At 38.9% G+C, this 21,415-nt stretch overlaps 1 protein-coding gene across 15 annotated transcripts in view; it reads right to left on the bottom strand.

The window, feature by feature from the left end:
- The window catches only part of Kif1b (kinesin family member 1B), a 145,809-nt gene that overhangs the window by 69,052 nt on the left and 55,342 nt on the right, over window positions 1–21,415 (bottom strand). For 8 of the 15 annotated variants that reach the window (XM_052717438.1, XM_052717448.1, XM_052717440.1 and 5 more), the window contains 8 exons: window positions 18,677–18,888; window positions 14,612–14,691; window positions 13,043–13,118; window positions 7,636–7,715; window positions 7,069–7,175; window positions 6,160–6,243; window positions 5,369–5,549; window positions 5,167–5,239 (listed from right to left, as the gene is read on the bottom strand). In XM_052717438.1, the coding sequence (XP_052573398.1) occupies window positions 5,167–5,239; window positions 5,369–5,549; window positions 6,160–6,243; window positions 7,069–7,175; window positions 7,636–7,715; window positions 13,043–13,118; window positions 14,612–14,691; window positions 18,677–18,888 (893 nt within the window). The remainder of the gene's footprint in view (window positions 1–5,166; window positions 5,240–5,368; window positions 5,550–6,159; window positions 6,244–7,068; window positions 7,176–7,635; window positions 7,716–13,042; window positions 13,119–14,611; window positions 14,692–18,676; window positions 18,889–21,415) is intronic. The other 7 variants (XM_052717444.1, XM_052717442.1, XM_052717449.1 and 4 more) reach the window with 1 other exon arrangement.

The following is a 21,415-nucleotide window of genomic DNA, read 5'->3' on the forward strand; positions in this document are numbered from 1 at the left end:
AGTGTGAGATAACCCTTCCGCCATGCCCAGAAAACAGGGAAAGCCCACGTCCCACACATGCTAACAACATGCAGCCACTCCCCACATTTGCCTTGGTTATTGCTGTTGCTTCTTCCAGAATCTCTTCCCCAAGAGTGAGCACGGATGCCACACAAAGATGTGACGAGCAGGCAGATTAACAAAGGTTAGTAAAACTGCAGGATGTCAAGTTTGGTTTAGCTTTACTAAAATGAGCAACCCTAGAAAAAAGTTAGATAGGAAGTAGAGAAAGAAGCGAACAGAGATGATGTTAAAAGTGCTAAGAACTCCTTTTTGCAGAACATTCAAGGTTCTCATCAACCAAATTCCCTTTCCTGTTGGATGGAAGGATTCTGAAACTGGTCTTTCTAGAAGCATATACTAGACTTGCCATTTTCTTTTGCATAGTAAATTAATCCACTTCATTTGTACATTAAGGTTTGTTATTCTGAGAACAAAGCATTTATAAAAAAGGATAACAGGCTATTATTATTTTTTTATACAATGAAACCAATAATAACCTCCCTCTAAAATTTTGAGACGTTACCAGAATAAAAATTAACTAAGTGAGGTACAGTCTTTCATTAAAGATAATTTTAAAATTCCTAAGTAATAGTGTATTTTAAACCTGTTTCCTTGGGAGAGGAGGCTTGGGCCTTGTACATGCTAGGCAAGCACTCTACAACTCTAGTATAACAGAGTATTCCAGAAGCTAGGCTTGGGAGCTTACACCTATAGTCTCAGCACGTGGGAGTCTGAGACTGGATGATTGCTACAAGTTCCAGGACAACCTGGGCTTAGTATAAGATTGTCCCCCAACAAAAACCAACCAACAAAAATTCTACAGACAAAACAATTCATGTTTTCTACTTAGAAAACCCATGTGATTTACATCTACTTGGGGACTATTACTTTTAAGTGACAATGCTGCCAATAAACACAAAGAATGGAGTCTGCATATATATAATGGATGCACTTCAACTGTCTTTTCAGTCATCTGAGCTGCAGCATTATTTCTTTTCAAAAGCAAGGAAAAAAATTAAACTTAGGCTTAAAATAGTGAACCGGCTTTACGACAGTTTCATGTATGTCCGTGTACCATACGCATGCCTGGTGCCCAATGAGACCATTTGGACTAAACTGGGTGGCTATGAGACCCCAGAATCCACCTGGCTCTCCTCCCCCAGTTTACATAGATACATGCCTCGATGCCTGGGTTTTACATGTGTGCTGGGGATGCATACACAAGAAGTCCTCGGGCTTGCAGAGCAAATATTTTACTCATTGTGCCATCCTCTTGTCCCCTCCTCTCCTTTTTAGTTTAAAAAAGCAGAGTGGTGGGAGTTTTCAGTATATTTTAGTGACAGAGTGCTTTCCTAACATAGGCAAGGCCCCAGGCTCAATCCCCAGCACCACAAATGAGAAAAGCAGAAGGCTAATCGTGTGTGTGTGTGTGTGTGTGTGTGTGTGTGTGTGTGTGTGTGTGTTTTACATGTGTGAAGGTGCAAGGTGAATTCTCTGAGCTCATGAGTTCAGGTAGGCTGGCCAGCCAGTGAGTCTGAGAAACAGAACTATCTGTCTCTGCCCCTCACGAGGCTAGGGTCTGAACTCAGGTCTTTATGCTGTGCAGCAGCACTTTACTGAGGGAGCCATCTTCCCAACCTCAACACATCAATAGAGAAGAGTAAAAAGCATGTCTGGCTTGAGTGCTTTACCCCAAATATATATATAAACTCAGTTTGGGTTTGTTTTTTTTTGGGGGGGCGGGTTTCAAGACAGGGTTTCTCTGTGTAGTTTTGGCGCCTGTCCTGGATCTCACTCTGTAAACCAGGCTGGTCTCGAACTCACAGAGATCTGCCTGCCTCTGCCTCCCGAGGGCTGGGATTAAAGGCATGTGCCACACGGCTTAAACTCAGTTTTATAGAACACAAATTGCCTTTGATCTTCCACAGAACTATCACTTTTTTCTTTTATAACTGCTTAGGGATAAAGCGAATATTACTGAATTTAGGAAATGACAACTATTCTAATCATTACTTAAGTGTCAGACTTGAGAAATAAAAAATACCTTTAAACTCTAAAAGAAATATAATAGTCTATATAAATTCAAAAAATTAAAATCAAGCAGTCATAATTTTCCCGTCACTAAGTGGAAGACTCATCCACTTTCATTATATATTATATATTATATATTATATATTTCAAGTGCATAGTTGGCCTGCTGAAAAGTCTACAAGTGAATAAATATATGCAAATGAGAGAGAGAAGAGACAGGAAAAGTGTGAAAGTGCAAGGAAGACAGACACACAGGTGTACAAGAGCACTGACTGTAAGGGAATGCTCAGAAACAAGAGTGAGTGAATTTGGGGAGCCAGCATTACAGAAATTCATGAATTCCAATTTTAGAAGCTTAAGAAATATATATGTGCATGCATGTACATGTATTGTGTGCATCTGAAAGGCTGTTCATGCCACGGTGCATGTGTGGGTGTCAGAGAACACTGGCAGGAATCAATTTTCTCCTCCCACCATGTGGGTTCCAGAGATGAAATTCAGCTCACTAAGTTTGATGGCAAGCACCTTTACCCACGGAGCCATCCTGTGGACTCTGAATTCCAATTTTTAATGTCACTATGTTAAAAATTATAGTACTAAATATTTGATGATAATTGTTATCCAAAAATAATTTATGAGTATTTTAATAAATATTTAGTGAAAACAGTATTACTTCATATCCTCTGAATCTTTCTAGGGCACATATGGTTACCCGATACAGAATCATAAAAACCACATTTTCCACCAGTATCATTACTGGTAAATAATTTTTAGGTTGAAAGTGTTGGATATCAGTTCCTCTCAAGGTTAAGAAACTTCAGTAGAAGACAGCTAGACTTTTGAATGGAAAGCAACTTCCTTGCTATTAGGAAGCTTCTCTTACTACCCTAGCTTACCATTAGAATAAACAGAACAAATGACAGCTAGAACCTCATTACTTGCAGACTATGGCTGTCCCCCGAAAAACCAACATTAAACATATCTTAAAGACAATTTACTTTCCCTTTATTAGTATTTCTTTCTCCTTTCCTCCCTGCCTTCCTTTCTCTCCTCAGGACTAAACCCAGAGCCCTTGTAGGCTAGGTAATCCCTGTCCCCTGAACTACAGTTATCTGTAGGTGGCAGTGTCTTGCTGAGCTATGCAAACTTTACTATAAACTCGTGCTCCTCTTGCCTCAGCCTTGGAGTAACTGGATTTCAGTTGTGCAACACCATGTTGGGCTCCATCAGGGTTTTTATGTCAAGGCATAAAACAATCATCAACTTTTGGCGATGGAAAGCAGGAGACACAGTTATTATTTAATGCCTACTTACTCAAGTGTGTTCCCAAGGCCACTGGCATCATTATCACCTGGGAACTTCTGAGAAACTCAGAATTGCAGATCCCACCCACAGACCTCAATCACTACCTATATTTTAAAAGGATTCCCAGTGATTGAGAGGCACTGACGTAAATTAGAAGACTCAAGTTTAAGGTTTAAATACATGATTTAGAAGGTATGTAAGGCCACTACTGAAGCAAATTTTTAAAATGTATGTATGTACAACAACATTGTTTTCAGCCTTAACTATAAACTAAGGGCAATGCTATATATTTCATTTATATACACATCTACCAAACAGAGCTGGTGCAAGGATCAAGTAAAATGATAGATGTTAAAGCTCTTTGTAAATTACAAAGCAACATACATTCAAATATGAGACACTACTGTTAATAAATAGTGCTTAATTACACCCTTACTCTTTGATGTCTCACAGACCATCACAGGAATGTTATTAGGTTATACTACATAATTATGATAAAAAAACTCCTTCATGTGTCACAAACCTTTCAAGCTCTAACCATTAACGCCAAAGCCAAGTAAGCTACTAGACATACTTTCCCTGTAACATTGATATTATCTTGTTCCAAACAATTTATTCTTCCAATCCATATTTTTAAGGGCTTCACTATAATTTTAAAGATAATAAATTAGCTGGTTTAACCTACTGCCAAGAACCAAGTGCTCTGATAAAGGCTGCTTTTACTTACTATCTTGGCTTTCACAGACCGCAATGCAATAGTTCTCCAACAGAACGGAGTGTAGCATAAGGCTGTAACTTATATGTTGTATTTCATGTTAAGGGAAGAATCCAGGATCCTTCTCCCTGATTTCTTATTAGTGCCCCTTGTTGTAGCTCTGGAAGTCCTGGAATTCACTAAGACAAGGCTGGCCATGAACTTAGAGATCCTCCTGCCTCGGCCTCCCAAGTGCTGGGATTGAAGGCATGTACCACAACATCCAGCATTATGGAACTTCTTACTATCAGGGCTTTATGGCTGGATTTAATATTAAAATCTACTAAGAAGAATTTATTCATAAGACATTTTTATAAAACCTGGGAAACCAATTATCATCATAAAATCCCAACCCATTATAGCTAGCATGGTCAACTGACTTTCCAACTGCTTATCCAAAACTTTTCTCAACCCAGAGTCAGGAGCATCTCCTGTCTGAGATGGGTGTGCAGCTCCCCACTACACTATTACCACAAAAGCCACTGAGAACCTTACTGAGAATTCAGACTCCATGCAGGGGAACAGAAAAGGATTAAAACATGCAATTGTGCAGCAACACTTTTAGACACAGTTTAACTTGGAAAACAAAAAACAAAACAAACAAACAAAAAAAACCAATCTGCCCAGCACAAGAACAATCCCCATGTCAGCCTAAGAGTAGAGAATTAGTACTATCAAGTGGCCAGAAACAAAACCAAGGCAAACTCCCACCAAATTCAAAATTCAGTTATTATCATTCAAAAGACCACTGTTGGAACATACTCAAAAAGCACTACCAAAGGGCAAAGGTATCATAAAAGCTCTCATTATTTCTTCAAAAAGCTCTTGACTGTGACAGATGATCTAATTTTAAGAAATAAAAGGTACAAAATAGTACCTCTATAGATAGATGTTTTCCCAGACTAAGATTGCCAGAAGATATATGACAGTTCATTAAGCAATGACAGTGAATGGGTGGTACCAATGAGAGCCTGCTAGCAGGTGTGAGAGCAAATGCCCTTCCCAATAGCTGCAGATTCAGGACAGACTCCTACCAGTCTCTGCTGCTCCAGAAGAAGATCAGCTTCCTCCTTCTCCTTTTTGTATAGGATCTCCATTTCCTGCAGCCTAGAAGCAAAACAAACAACAGAAACAAAATACCAAAAAAGATTAAGTTGTGAAATCGCCAAGCTGTTGGTGTAAAAGCTATTACACATGTCGAAGCATCACACAGGCTGCCTAACACTAATGAATCACCTTTTTTCCATCTCCTGTTTCATATCAATTCCTTGTTTTTCGAGAAGCTCTCTCTGTGCAAATGTCCAGTCCACAGGCTCAGAGGGGGTCTCAGCAGAGGGAGTCTTCTCCCGCTCAGCTCGTGCTTGTTCAGGGTGATTGAAACGAAAAACGTGGTTTTTACCCATGATAATACGGTTCCCTAGAACAAAACAGAAATAGGGATAAGAATTTGTTTTGCAGTGCTGTGAGTCAAATCCAGGCCCTGTATATGTCAGCAAATGTGCTTTAGCACTCAGCTACAGACCCAGTTCCAAGGAATCAATTTTTAAGGAATAGGGTCTGGTTTTTCAAATGTCTTACCAGGCAAAGTGGTGTATGCCTACAATCCTAGCACTCAGGAGGCCAAGGCAAGAGGTTTACAACTTTGAGGCCATCCCAAGCTACACAGAAAACCTATCTCAAAAAAAGAAATATAATTTCACTCTCGTAATATAAGAAGACAGATACTCGGCTGGGTGTGATGGTCCACCTATTTAATCCCAGCACTCAGAAAGCATAGACAGGAAAATCTCTGTGAGGCCAACATGGTCTACACAGTGAATTCCAGGTCAACCAGGGCTACTTAGTGAGACCCTGTCTCAACAACAACAAAAACAAACAACAAGCAAACAACAACAAAAGCAAGATTTATAGTTTTACAAAAACATGAATTCTAGGGTAACTTTCGCCTTTAAATAAAGAGCCGAAGTCTGAGTTGCCCCCACAAGCCATATGTACATTGCTGAAGACTTGAGACCTCTCAGGCTCACCTGAGCGCAGCTGGACAGGCTGGGCCACCCTCTTGCCATTCACATAGGTCTCTGAGCGCTCACAAGGCTCTAGAGTCACGATAACTAGGAAGAATACAGACTGATGTTATTATCATAAACTAGTGCAATCAAACAATAAAAAGTAGTTCACTGTCAGGACTCACAGTAACTAGAATAGACACTTGCAACCAACAACTAAAGTGTCTACTAGGCCGTTTTTCGTTTGTTTGTGTGGGGTTTGGCTGTTTTTGTTTGTTTGTTTCAAGATACCAGAACTAATTTCAGTATAGGAAGCTATTGGGAGCTGTGGCTTGGATAAAAACATTTAATTAAATATCATAAGCCTTAAAAGAAGATAGAAAATATTAATTCTGACAAAATATGATACAGCAGAAATCTTAAGTATGATACACAAATAAAGCTAACATTTTGGTGGAGAGTGAAGAAGGTAGTGTCTATCTAGCACAAAAAGGCCATTAGCCAGCTGCTGTCCGGTTAACAAACGGGGCTGTGGCGGGGACTCACACAAGATTGACTTTTTCTTCCCTTTAAGATAAACATGAACTCTACTGGGCTAATATTAAAGGTTTTTCAATTCTCCCATTATCTAGAATAGTTACTTTTCTCTTACTTTTCTACTAAATAGTTAACATTCAAGACCAAACCTAATTGCCTACATCCTGCTCAGTTCTTGGCAGTAACAAAAGGGCTCCTTTTGTTCATGCTGTTGTTTTCATGTTAAGTAGCTATGTCTGTCCTTGCATTTATAAACATCCCAGGTTTCTCTGTTTTTCAATATTTTATTGACAAAAAAAATTCCACTAACAGACATAGGGACTCCCAAGCCTGAAGGATTTCGAATACTCAGAGGAAAAAGGTGCTTGAGAAATAAAAACACACAACCCTCACCTTCACCAGAGTTGTTTCTCTCACTCCGAAAGATACAATGCTCTTCTTTAATGTGAGCCCCACTCAGCACTATGTCCTGGCGCCGCTCAGCATCTGCTTGGCCAACCCTGAACACAAGGGAGAGTGTTTCCCAGGGAAATTCAGACACAAAAAGCACTTATAAACAATGAACTGCTTTCTCCCAAATAACATCCTTTGATATATATAGCAATGCACTACTTTATACCAGACACTTTCAACTACAAACTCTATTCTCAAGGATGATGAACCTTCTTACATGATCAACACACTGATGTAATTTACACACCATAACAAAACAGGGCAAACCAAGTTCTCTAATGAACTCATCTGTGTTATTATAGGGTAATTTTCATTCAGGTTCTTCTAGAGGTAGTTATGTGCTAACTAGTTCCACTTACAACTTGGAAGAGGAGAGAAGGTAACTCATAATCATTCCAGAAAGGAGAAATAGCAAATTATTATAATTTTTTTGGACATTTCCCTTTAGTTATCAATTATCTAGAAGAAAAGAAAATATAAAATGACTCAAACTAGAAGCAAATATACCTTGTAATCCCATCTTTGATATAATAAAGCAGACACTCCGACATTAGTGGGTCTTCATTGAGGTTAACAAGATGTGGAGTCTGAAAAAGGTTATAGATTATCAGTTTGGGGCAAGAAACCATGAGACAGCGGTGGCAACAGGAGGTCTAAAAGCTTCTCAGACTCCCCAGAGCACCTGAAGGGAAGGATCAATAAAAGTCCTAGGTGTAATTCTGTAATTAATAAAAGAAGCATGCAGGCAAATGGATGGAAGTAGAAAATACCATCCTGAGTGAGGTAACCCAGACCCAGAAGGACAAACATGGTATGTACTCATTCATAAGTGGATACTAGATATAAAGCAAAGAACAATCAGACTGCAACCCACAGAACCAGGGAGGCTATATAGCAGGGGGGACCCTAGGATGACTGTGGCTTATAATAAATTCTGGTTTTACTCAATCACCAGGCAAGCCTCAATGAAACATTTCATTATCAGGATAAGAATTTGTACTGTATCAAGCTGATAATAGAAAAAAATAAATAAATAAAAATGAAAATAAAATAAAAGAAGCATGCTCTATAGGCCTTCTCAAATTAGACCAACACATCATGTTTAAGAACATGAGTTCTGCTGGGCATGGTGTCACACACCTTTAATCCTAGCACTCTGAAGAAAGAGACAGGTGAATTCTCAAGGCTGGCCTGATCTACACAGAGTTTCAGGCCAGTCAGGACTACATAGTGAGACCCTGTTTCAAAAAATAAAATAAAATAAAAATGGGGCCGGAGACATAGCTCAGTAGATAAGACAACTGTTTGTTCCTCCAGAGAACTCAGTGCCGACTTGGGTGCTCACAAGCATCTGCAACACCTGTTCCAGTGGATCTGATGATCTCTTTTGGCCCATGGACACCAGGCATGCATGCACTTGGCACTCAGAACATACATACAAGCAAAACAGACACATAAAATAAAATAAAAAAAGAACATGAGCTCTAAAATTTAAAACACTCACTTTTCTGTTTTTAAGTTAAGTATGTGTGTGTGTGTGACAGAGAGAGAAAGAGAATATTAATATAGGTGGGGTTGTAAGAGGGCATCAGATCCTCTACAGCAGAGGTTCTCAACCTTCTAATGCTACAACCCTTTAGTACAGTTCATGTTGTAGTGACCCCCAAACATAAAACTATTTTCGTTGCTATTTATACTATAATTTTGCTACTATTATGATTCATAATGTAAACATCCGTGTTTTCCGATGGTCTGAGGTGACCCCTGAAAAGGGTCAGTCAACCTCCCCAAGGGCGGAGACCTTGAGAATCACTGCCTAGTTACAGGCAGTTGTGAGCTGCTCAGCACGTGTGCAGGAACCAAACTAGGGTCCTCTGAAGAACAGCAGATGTTCATAGTCACTGAGCCATCTCTAACACCAAGTTGACTGTGTTTTTTAACAAACATTTGTTTTGTATGTATGTATATATGTGTGCTGTAAGTGTGTGCATACATGTGTGTCACAAAAGGCATATGGGAATTAGAGGACAACTTGAGGAAAGTTGTTCTATCCTTCTACCTTGTAGGTTCTGGGGTTCAAACTCAGGTTGTCTGGCTTAGTGGCAAGCACCTTTACTTGAGCCAAGGCCCAGGTCTTCATAAGGACAAAGCATTGTGAACACAAAGGCAAAATGAAAACAGACCAATTTTTGGATGAGTTAAATACAATTTTTGTAAATACCTAGATTAAAAGTTTTAAAACAGCTGGGTGGTAGTGGTGCACACCTTTATTCTCAGCACTTGGGAGGTAGAGGCAGGCGAATCTCTGAGTTCCAGGCTAGCCTGGTCTACAGAGTGAGTCTCAGGACAGCCAGGGATACATGGAGAAACCCTGTCTCGAAAGAAACCAAAATTCTTAAAACGGATTTTCTATTTTTTATTAAAATACTAATACTCTTGAAGTTCCCCCACTATAATTTTCATGTCCCTAGCTATTGTCTTTACTAGTATTTACCTTACCAAAAAAAAATTATAGTTACTAATAGCCAACAACATAAACATCTTCTAAAAGTATTCTTCATCTAACACTAGTATTCCTAAAATCTTAAAAAATTTTCTGGTGAAAAGCCTTCATTGGAATCCAAAAATAAGTCACATGGTCTCGGGGCCAACCTCTACTCAAGACAGTGCCAGCAAATATGGAAGAATGGAAGAAAGGTCAGCTGAGTGGTAAGGAAAAGGGACTGCCAAGGGTGGTCTAAAAGGAATTAAAGAGATGTCTGCATCTTTACAGCTTCTACTTTTCTGATGGAAGAACTAGGCTGCTCTGAAAAAGTCAAAGCCCTCAATGGGCAGCATTCTTTCTGTTTGTTTGTTTGTTTGTTTGTTTGTTTTTGTGAGACAAGGTTTCTCTGGGTAACCCTGGCTGTCTTGAAACTTTCTCTGTAGACCCAGGCTAGCCTCAGAGATCAGCCTGCCTCTGCTTCCCCAGTGCTGGGATCAAAGGCGTGTGCCACCACTGCCCAGCTAATGGGCAGTATTTTTTTAAAGTCTCATTAGGGAACTAAGAAAAGGGAGTCTTAGGCTGGAGAGAAGGCTCAGTGGTTAAGAGCACTGACTGCTCTTCTAGAGGACCTGGGTTCAAGTGTAACACCCACATGGCAGCTCACAAGTGTCTGTAACTCCAGGATCTAACACCTTCACATAGACATACATGCATGCAAAACACGAATGCACAGCCAGGCAGTGGTGGCACATGCTTTTAATCCCAGCACTTGGGAGGCAGAGGCAGGAGGATCTCTGTGAATTGGAGGCCAGCCTGGGCTACAGAGTGAGTTCCAGTAAAGGTGCAAAGCTACACAGGGAAACCCTGTCTCGAAAAACCAAAAAAAAAAAAAACCAAAAAAACAAAAAAACAAAAAAACCCAACAACAACAAAAAACACGAATGCACATAAATTTTTTAAAAAATTATGGAAAAAAAAAGGGAGTTTCAGCAACAGTCTCTATGTGGTCTACAGTGTTTCTTTCCCTTTCCTGAGAAAGTCTAGAAAATTAAAGCAAGAAAAAATCTTTGAAAGTAGAGAGTTCAGCCTGTAATTTTATGCTGTTTACATTACAATTGTCTGGGTTATTTTAAATTCTTATAAATATCACATTTTTACTTATTTTATGTTATCTGATATTTTCTTTGTGTGTCCCTGGCTGTCCTGAAACTCACTATGTAGACCAGGCTAGTCTTGAACTCAGAGATCCACATGACTATGCCTCCGAAGTGCCACCACACCTGGTTAAATATCAACTATTTTTGTAAGTTTTATTGTTTATTTCTTTGCTTTTTCCCAGTGCTAAAGATAGAACCCAGGTCTATACGTAGTAGAAAAGTATTCTATTAGTGAGTTACAATTCTTAATACACACACACACAACCTCATGCAAACTTGTTAAGGGTTGTGGCTGTAGCACAGTTGGTAGAGGGCTTGCTTTGCAGGCAATTAGCCCTGGGTTTGATCTCTGCTACCATATATATGGGGAAAGGGTGCCACACACCTACAGTCCCATTGCTTAAGAGTTAGAGTCAGGGGGATCAGAAGTTCAAAGTAATCGTCTGTTACATAGTGAGTCTTAATCCACGTGGGATATATGAGACCCTCTCAAAAAAAAGAAAAACTTTTAGAGGTATGCAAAAGCATAATCTAAACTCTATCAAAACTGTAACTACTAAAATCTCTTCAATGTGGGTAATATGTATGAATAAATACATCATTAAGGTAAAAATGACTCAACTTCAAATAAACATGTAATTGTTGATGTTCTATAAATCTCTAAATCTTTAAATCAACTTTTTTTTGGGGGGGGGGGGGGGGCTTTTCCAAGACAGGGTTTCTCTGTGTAGATCTGGCTGTCTTGGAACTCACTCTGTAGACTAGGTTGGCCTTCAACTCACAGAGATCTGCCTGCCTCTGCCTTCCATGTGCTGGCAAGTGATGGGACTAAAGGTGTGCACCACCATGCTTGGCTTAATTTCTTCTTTTTTTTAAAAGATTTATTTTCATTGGTTTGTGTGAGGGGGAGGGGAGAGGTACCCACAAGATCAGAAGAGGGCTTTGGATTCCTTAGAGCTGGAGTTACAGGCAGTTTTTAGCCTCCCAACTTGGGTGCCAGAAACCAAAGTAGGGTCCTCTGGAAAAACAGCAAGTGCTCTTAACTGCTGAGCCTTCTCTCCAGCCCTTTTCTTCTTGTGTATGATTTAGGTTGGTTCTGAATTTATTATAAAGCAGATGCTGAACTCTGATCTTCCTGCATTCCCCTCCTAAGTGCTGTGATTGTAGGTGTGTGCCATTATACCCAGCTAAATCAATGTTTTCTGTTGAAAATAACATATTGGAATTTGTAAGACAGTTTTGTGACTATGATAAAAAAAAAAAAAAAGTAAGCAAAAGAATCCTCACAAAAAAAATCATAAAAACACTGGTTCACATCAAGTAAAAATGCCAACTCAAAACACCCTGGCCTCGTATTTTAACCCAGAACACAATCTATGCACATAGATACTTGTTAATAATACAGTAGTAGGCCATATACAAGGTAGGGTACCACAGAGATATACTCAGAACCTTGAAGGAAGTTATCAGTGGTGACATATATGCTTGGTACATTATTAATACATGCTCTACGATTGTCATATAAAAAAGCACACAAACCATTATTTAATAAGGTATTCTAGTATCCAACACTAACAAGCAACTCAAGTCAAAAAGAACACACAAGACATGTGATCAGTCCAATGAACTAAAAGATCCCTAACTATTCTACAACTATGGTTACATTAGTAGGAAAGTGACTAATCTAATCACGTCTTTAAAAAAAAAAAAAAAAAGCATGCTGAAAAGGGAGCAGAGGCATCTAGAGGGTAAGGACTGAAATTGCTTACTAATAGAAGTAGTTGTAATAGAAATCATGGGCCAATACTATTGCTCACAAACCTCAACAGCTGAAAATGGTTCCCAGACGTTACAGAGCAGAGCTGATGACTACTGCCCCAACTCCTAAACACTAGGATTATAGGCATGTGGCACCCTTCCCAAAATGTATGGTACTAAATAGAGATCAAGCCCAGGGCTAATTGCAAGCTAGGCAAGCACCTGACATTAAAAAGGAACATGACTAAAGCAACTGGTGCTACAGCCAGGTCAGGAAGGTAAGAGGACCAACAGAAAGATGCTTAAATAGACTCACTGCCCTGGGTTTTATCTTTTGTAAACAACACTATAATCATTTTACAACTAGGTTGCCCTTGTACTGTAAGATGAAAGCAGAAATATCTGAAGTTAAGCTAAGGATCTAGATAAAAAAACAGCTCTATCAGAAAGACATGAAGAGGTTTATAAAGACAAAATGTTTTGTTTGCGTGAGTTTTATAACATGGCTTCCTACCTTTTTAGGTGAGAAAACACCAAGTGTTCCTCCATCCTCCCGTATGGCAACTCCCATCTCAGCCAACAAAGCTTCTCTAGAAAAAAGAAAAAAGAAACCAAAACAAACCCCTGAGTAAATCAGAATACCAATACCAAAACATCAATTCAGTTAGTTTCCAAAGAACTAGGAAACCAGATGGACAAAGCAAAACAGTTGGCTCTATCTAAAGCTGGCAAGGGAGACACAGAATGATATGCTCATCACTAATGAGAACTTATTTTTAAGAGAAACAATGTTCATATTAAGTCAAAGAATATTCCCATGCTAAAGTTCTGTTCATCCAGGTAAGAATTTTGAAAGGTTATACTCCTTGAGTTGCATCCAATTTCAAAAAAAACAATTTCCCCAGAATCTAAGAAAGCAATGAAAGTAACTTGGGGGTTGGTGCTCTGGTTTTAACACAGTGAAGCACAGATTTAATACAGGAGTGAGTAGAAAGGTAGGGGCTTAGGTATATGAAATATAGTCTGTAAATGTGATTTTTCTCAAATGTTATGTTCCCATACCCCTTCCTCCCCATTTTGGTAGAGTAATTCTAGGATGGTTTTTGGTTTTCTTTTAATTTTTGTTTGTTTTTTGCCTGGTATGTGTGTGTACATGTGTGTGCCTAATGTGGAGAACTTCGTGGAATTGATTCTCTTCTTCCACCTTTAAGTGGGGCTCAGGGATCAAATTCAGGTAAGCAGGCTTGAGCAGAAAGTGCCTTTACACGCTGAGACATCTTGCCTGCCAGATAATTCTAGTTTAAAAAAAAATCTAATGTAAGTAAGAAAATTCTTTGTTACGTTTACTGATAGTACATCAAAGCTCATTTATTTTGCTCTCATTTTCATAAAGATGGAAGATAGGAACTGACTTTAAAAAAAAAGTGTGCATTTATTCCAATAGTATAGACAGAACAAGAATTTTAAAAGTTTGCAACCTAAACTATACCTTTTACCCAAAAGGTTCTAGATGAAATAACTTGAAAAGACAGAGTTAGAACAGCTCTTTGCATATGGGCCTCTGCCAAGCAAAGTCTACTTTTTACAAATGAAAAATCTCCTTTATTTGGTAGATTTTTCTCAATCGAAAGCAACATTTAAGTGTGGAAACTATTAAGCACATGACTCCCTAGAACACTGGTTCTCAACCTTCCTAATGCTGCATCCTTTTAATACAGTCCCTCATGTTGTGGTGACCCCCAACCATAAAATTATTTTTGTTGCTACTTTATAACTGTAAATTTGCTACTGTTATGAATCATAATGTAAATATCTGATATGTGATCCCTGTTAAAGGGTCATTTAACTCCCAAAGGGGTCATGACCCACAGGTTGAGAACCACTGCATTAGAGACTCTCTAAATGTGTAGCTTTCACTTCAAAGTTTAAATGTTATTGGATACAACTTCCCCTGTATATTTATTTTGTGTTGTATTTTAGGTGGGGAGAGAGTTCTTTATTTTGCATTCTATTTCATCTTATTACAAAAGTAACTCAGACTTCCCAGAAAACTTAGTAGAATCCCAGATTTTTATCTCCCAACCTTTCCATTCTGATGGCCTCTGTTTTACGAAGTTTCTCTTCCCAGGTTTCATTCAACTCAGCAATGATCTTCTCTGATTCCTATGGAAGGATGCACAGGTTGAAGTGGAAGAGTCTTAACATACCATATTCAGCAAGGAAAGCATAAGACACATAATACCCTTTGAAAACAAAGTGATGGCTCTTTTTCTTTTTGATAAGGTAGGAATCATAAATATGAAGTCTAAAACTAAGTAAACCTCAGACACAAAGATCTCCCAAATCCTAATAGAAATAGGCAAATAGTGAATCCATGTGTGTGCGCACAAGACAGGAAGGGTAATATTAACATCCAAAAATGCAAGGCACTTTCTTCTTTTTTTAAATCATGGCTTCAAGTTATAATATTTATAATGTTTAAAAATTCATTGTCTGAAAAAAGCTCCAAGGACAGCCTAAAGAAAATGTCAATTGAGTGGCACACTAGCAAACCTTTAGTGTTAGCAAAGCCTAAGTAACCATTTATTACACAATCATTTCACAGATTAAAAAAAAAAAAAACTATGTAATTAACCTAAGCCCATCCTACTCCTTGAGCTGGGTTTCCTGACTTTCTTTACATTTATTCATTCATTCATTTTTTTGAGACATGAGACCTGACACCTAGTCCTCCTGGTTCAGCCCTCCAAGTGCTAAGACTACAGGTATGTGCCACCATGCCCAGCTTTTTATTTCTTTTTGATGATTCAATAAGAAGGCAGAAAATTTGATAGGGCAAATCAGACATACTTACACACACACACAAAAATGATAGTTAAGGTTTTAACATTTAGAAGGTTGAATGATTACTCCATGGAACATTCCTTGAAGCCATCAGACAGCTAAGGGTTTACTGTACTGGACAGCATGCTTTCTGAATGAGCTCCAAGTGTGGGTCCTCAGACTGCTTAGCACAGCATTTGCTATGCCTGCTCATGTGACGGATGGTATGAATATTTATAGGCTAAGTTTGGGCAATGGCACTCACAGTACTGACTTTGATGCCAGTCTAAAAATATCAGAGCCAGTGGCTATAGCTGCATGCTTAAAACTTTACTGAGAAAAAAGACCAAATCAAACACACAGAGATTTCAGTTCAGTTTAAATTGTGGCTTTAAAGAAAAATTACATACCACTATCTTTTTTTTCTTCTTGCCAGTGAGGTTTATAGAGGAATTGAGATAATAACATTACATATGGAAATAGGCTATTTAATGGAGAAAGAAGTAGCAGCACCTACGTTAACAGCAGTGATGAACACTGGTCTATAGTTAAAGATACAGAGAAACAAAGGCAAATAAACCGTTAGGAAGATGAATTAGCCTCCACTGTCGCTGTTTCCCACTGCAGTATTTTTCTCTTGCAGTGTCATGGCTTAGGAATGCAGCTCCTAAGACATTCTCAAGTGTTTGTATTGTACAACTGCTGTCCCACACTCTGGACGAAAGATGTTCTCTGCCTGCATCATTAAAATGCAGGTCTGTCCCAAAGGAATTCTCACCATTCACAAAATAAGAGCAGAACTAAGGCGCTTATGCCTCAGTGAACTACTGCATGACACCGAACACAAAGCTGTAAAGGAGCCATTTGCACTCTAGAATAAAGCAAGGGAAAAAAATATTTTATTTATGTTTTTTCAGGGAAAATTAAGAGGGCAATTTATTTGCTGCTTAACGTGTTACAGCTTTGTTTTCATGAGATTAGGCAGCTGAGGGGAGAGTTCCTTGAATAATGACAGCATTATTCCCTAGAAGCCATTTGGAAGACACTGGGTGACCTAATTCTTAAAAAACCTAGTTATTGTCTTAACACTTAACATGTGGCATTATTTTCAGTTGGTTCTAGCTGGCAGCCAGAAAGAAATTTCTCCTTTACACCAGAGGAGAAAAAAGGTAATCTTGTTTGTGCAGTAAGGCACAATATAATAACAGTTAAGATTCAAACTCCCCAAAGCGAACATTTGATATAAAATAGTAAGAGGGAAGTTTGACTTATCCCAACTGCCAGAGTCCTCCTGGCAATATGATCACTGACCTCTACTTACGAGAAAATTTGTGAATGAATACACTTTCCCACACAGAACATTCAATAAAGTCTATAGGAAAGCTTCCAAGTCAATTTTACAACAGCAGAGATCACCCTGCACATTGCAACCCTGAAAGATTTCTCCTTCCTCTCCTTTTGCTAGGCATTTTAGAACTTCACTTACTTTCTGAATCAACACAAAAGCATTGGTTTTATTTCTGGAATCACCTTCTTTCTGAAGTAAGGAAAATGCCAAGGGGAAAGATGGGATGATAAGAAAGAAAACTCTGAAGCCCACTTCATATAAAATCTGTTACACCTTCACCTAAAATCTAAAATGAAAGCATCTGACACTGATTCACTTTCAGTTGTGAAGATGTTCAACAAGCTAGTCTGCCTTTTCGAAACAGGGTTTCTCTGTGTAGCACTGGCTGTCCTGGAATTCACTTTGTAGACAGGCTGGCATCTAACTCGCAGAGATCCGCCTGCCTCTGTCTCCTGAGTGCTGGGATTAAAAGCGTGCACAACCACCGCTGGCCCTTTCTTTCTTAACCTTTACCTATTAGAGTACCACTGCTCTCAATTGTCTTTGGATGGGCAGCAATTTGTAATGGGGGATACTGATGATGGTGAAGAGGATCCCTGATTGGTTCTAAGTGAGTTTCCCCCACCCTGGTACTCTTGAACACAAAGGCCAAAAGGTAGAGGGAAACAATATCCCTGGAGGTAGTAAGCAAAAAAGAGAAAACATGATGCTCCTGATGCAGTCTGATGGCTGGCAAGAATGCTGGCAACTGTTCTCAGCACCAGAGATGACACCTGTCTGCTCTCATTGTAGTCACTGAAAGGAATATGACAAGCACTGCTCTCGACTTTCACATCCACACAGAGACAAGAGAGAAGCAGGTACAGCCGGCAACCAGCTAAAGAACCCTCCATCCACAGAGCTGGGAGTCAGGGATAATGCAATGGTTCATCAACTTAACTGGATTTAAAATAAGATACATGTCTGACTGTGTCTGTGAGAGTACTGCCAGGGAAACTGAACTAAGAGAGAAATCCCACCATGAATGTGGGAAATAAATAAAGAGGGGAAAGGAGAAAGTAGCTGAGTACTGCCACGCCTTCTCTGTAGACTAACCTCAAACCATGACATAAAGTAAGTTGCTTCTCCTCAGGTATTTGGTTCCAACAAGTAACCAATAGAGTAGGCAATTTGCAAATGTGCAACACCATGGCCCAGGGACCCCAGGTGAACCAGACTGCAGGAGAAAGCCTGCTTCTTCCATAACTAAAGGCTTTGAGAGGACTTCTAGAAGGCATAATTTCATGCAACCTAATAAACCCGATATTACTATATTTCCAACTAGTTCTTTCATTTAAAACGAAATTATTACTACTTTATTTTATTTATTTATTTTTTTTTTTTGTTTTTTTTCGAGACAGGGTTTCTCTGTGTAGCTTTGCGCCTTTCCTGGAACTCGCTTTGGAGACCAGGCTGGCCTCGAACTCACTGAGATCTGCCTGCCTCTGCCTCCCAAGTGCTGGGATTAAAGGCGTGCACCACCACCGCCTGGCTATTACTACTTTAGAAAGAGTTTCATATTGCCTTGGCTGGCCTCAAACTCACTCTGTAGCCAGAATGACCTTGAGCTCCTTGTCTTCCTTTCTCCATCTCCTCAACACAGAGTCAACAGGCTCATGTACCATGTCTGGCTTTAAAACTAAATTTCTAACAAGCATCTTTACGTTGACTTATAAATTACCCCCAAATTATTCTAAGTCTCTACTCATCAGTTATTTTGCATGGCTAACTTATGACCTTTCCATCTCTGGCCAAGTCAAACTCAAACATTTTGATAAAAAAAAAAATTAACTTAAAAAACAAATCATTTCATTTTCATGGTACTTCTAACTGTTAGCATCTCCATGTGCTAAGCCAAAATTTCTGTGATGTTCACTCAGTCCTAGTTCTGCTTTCTGGAATGACATAAAGTGCTTTGCATTCAATCTTTAGACTCACCTTCAGACGTTCAATGGCTTCCTCCCCTCCAGGTGTAGACATGATCCGCTCTTGAATACTGGTCACAGATGTGAAGCCCACCTGACTACTAAGTGAGCATGAAGATGGAGATGAAGTAAGGGACCCCATGGATGCTGTGGAAAAATTGCCAGGGCGTTGATTCTCAGAGGCTAGCAAGTACCTATGTTTATTGTTCTGAAAATCTTTCAGATCTGGGAGACAGAAAGAAGGGAAGGTAGAAAAAGAGAAGGCGAGAAGCAGAAGAGGAAAAAAGACAGGAAGGAACACCAGTGTGAGAAAGGACAGCATCAAAGCGCCAAAACTAACACACGCTGAAACACAAAGACAAGCTCTAACACTGTACTAGATGGCAGTTCTAAAACATGTCACTCTGTAATATTTGATCCTAAGCAGTCAGCCAATTCTGAATTTAGAAATGAGAAGTTTCCAGTATGGGAGGGTACTGAACTTCAAAGATGTTCTTCCTAAACAGGTAAACTATAGTCCTTAAAATTCTTCCTGCTATTCTAAGTCTTCAATATCTACAGTTTTACTATATTTTTAAACTCTAGTAGTTTTTAACAGAAAGGGGAAAATAGCAATTAATACCACATACTGACCTAGCCCAGTGTTTAATGGAATTCAGACAAAAATTTAAGAAATGTTAGTTATAACTCTGAGCATTTAGTAGACTGTGTATAGTAGCATGTTAATATGCCAAAAATATATTCTAAATTAAAAGAAACAAAAATGAGAATAATTTTGAGGAAGTATGGTAATAACTTTGTAATGAGTGGTTGTTTCAACAGAAAAGAACAATTAGTGAATTAACAAGTTTTAGTATATTTCCCACTTATGAGTCACCGAAAACAAAAATTAAAAGCTATCTGATAATTTAAGTAAAACCCTCCGGTGTCTAACGGCACAATCAATGAGCCGCTGGGAGTCTCCTTCCTCGTGCGACAGCCAAGCTTTCAAGACGTGTTCTCTCTAACCAAGGCCTAGGGCGCAACTGAAAATTACCATCTTAAACTTTGTTCTTGGTAAAAAGTGCACCAATAATAAAACTCAGTGATTTGCTTTTTTGTAATTTCATTCATTAATCACCCTTCTCAAATGAATAGCAAAGAAACCACCATTATTGGTACAATCCTTTTTGGTTTTTTTTTTTTTGTCTGAAGACAGGGTCTCATGCAGCTTAGTCTAACTTCATACTTGATATATGGCCGAGAATAACCTTGAACTCCTGGTTCTCTGGCCTCCCACTCCTGAGTGCTGATTCCGCTGGGATCACAGGTGGGTGCCACGGCATCCATTTACATTTCGATGTTAAAATTAGCTCATTAAATGTTTTCTTTATTACATGTATTTATTTTGTACGTGTTCCTTTGTGGTCAGAGAACAACTTGTGAGAGTCAGTTCTCTCCTTCCACTATGTGAGAACCTGGACTCTAAATCAGGTTCTCCGGCTTGGTATCAAGCACCTTTATACACTGAGCCATCTTGCTGGCTCTCATTTTTAAATTTGAGAAAATCTACATTACTTGAATTCATATCAAAACTAGGTTTTTCTTAAAGGATATGAGGCAATGGAAGTAGTTGGAAAAAACAGTCACTCTCTGGGTTTACTAATCTTTACTATTCAATGAAAACCAGTTCTTGAAGCCCCTTATAGTCTGTGGCAGTTGCTTCAAGACAGTTTGAAAACTACCATCTGCAAATATAGAACATGGGGAAACAAGCAAAGAGGCATGTTTTAAAAGGCAAACAGGAACTGGAGCAAAACTCATTTGTCAGATGATGGCAGCAAGGTGGGAAAGAGGGATAGATGGAGCTTAGAAGGTCCTGTGGACACATGCAAGCCCTAAAATGAATTATAAGAAGTAGATCCAAAGGGAAACTGAGGAGTAGCCAGGGCTGCTCTCCTTTGTGGATATAAGATTAAAACTTGGTCATGCATGGTTTTCAGGAAATGCCACAGCTGCTCAGAGAAGAGATAGGCAACAAGCCAGCAGCAGCACCTTGAACACAAAAGCAAGATCAAAAAGGCATCCTCTCCACACCAATATCCTTCAGCTTTGGAGATCTCAGACAGAGCTGTTCCAGGCCAAGAGCCACATGTGTTTGGGCATGCCAGTCCTCTGGGCTTAAGTCAGCACAGTAACTGGTACTATGTTTGGGTTCTCCTATGCATTCCCTAGTCTGAAATGGCTTTCTACAAATAAACAGATCAACAGACTCTAAAAATCCCCAAACTGAGATTCAACGTATCTTGATGAATTATATTAAAAGCATAAGCAACTATTTCCTTGTCAACTTAACATTTATACTGAAAATAATGGCTTGTGATCTTTTGTAATATATATTTTCATTTAAATCATACACTTCAGACATCAATTTAAAAATTTTAAGTTGTAATTTATGAAAAGAGATAAAATGTCTATTTAAATATGATCATGTAAGATAAGGCTCAAATATGTAGAAAACCAATGGCATATAAGCACAAGTGCGTGCTAATCCAACATGCACAGAGCTCTTTAATTACAGACAGTTTGACTAACTGGAAATGATTTTTGTAATTATACAAAGACTCACATTTACAATGCTAATTAAAAAGGAATTTTCCTATTAAATAATAGGTTCATAAAAGGAAGCAACTCAAGAGGGAAAAGGGGGTATTGATGTAGTAATGATTAAAAGCAAGAGCTCTGAGTTAAACTGCCTAACCTAAACACGAGA

This window comes from Peromyscus californicus, unplaced genomic scaffold, assembly GCF_007827085.1.
Source record: "Peromyscus californicus insignis strain IS unplaced genomic scaffold, ASM782708v3 Scaffold_5__1_contigs__length_169319896, whole genome shotgun sequence".
Lineage (NCBI taxonomy): Eukaryota > Metazoa > Chordata > Mammalia > Rodentia > Cricetidae > Peromyscus > Peromyscus californicus.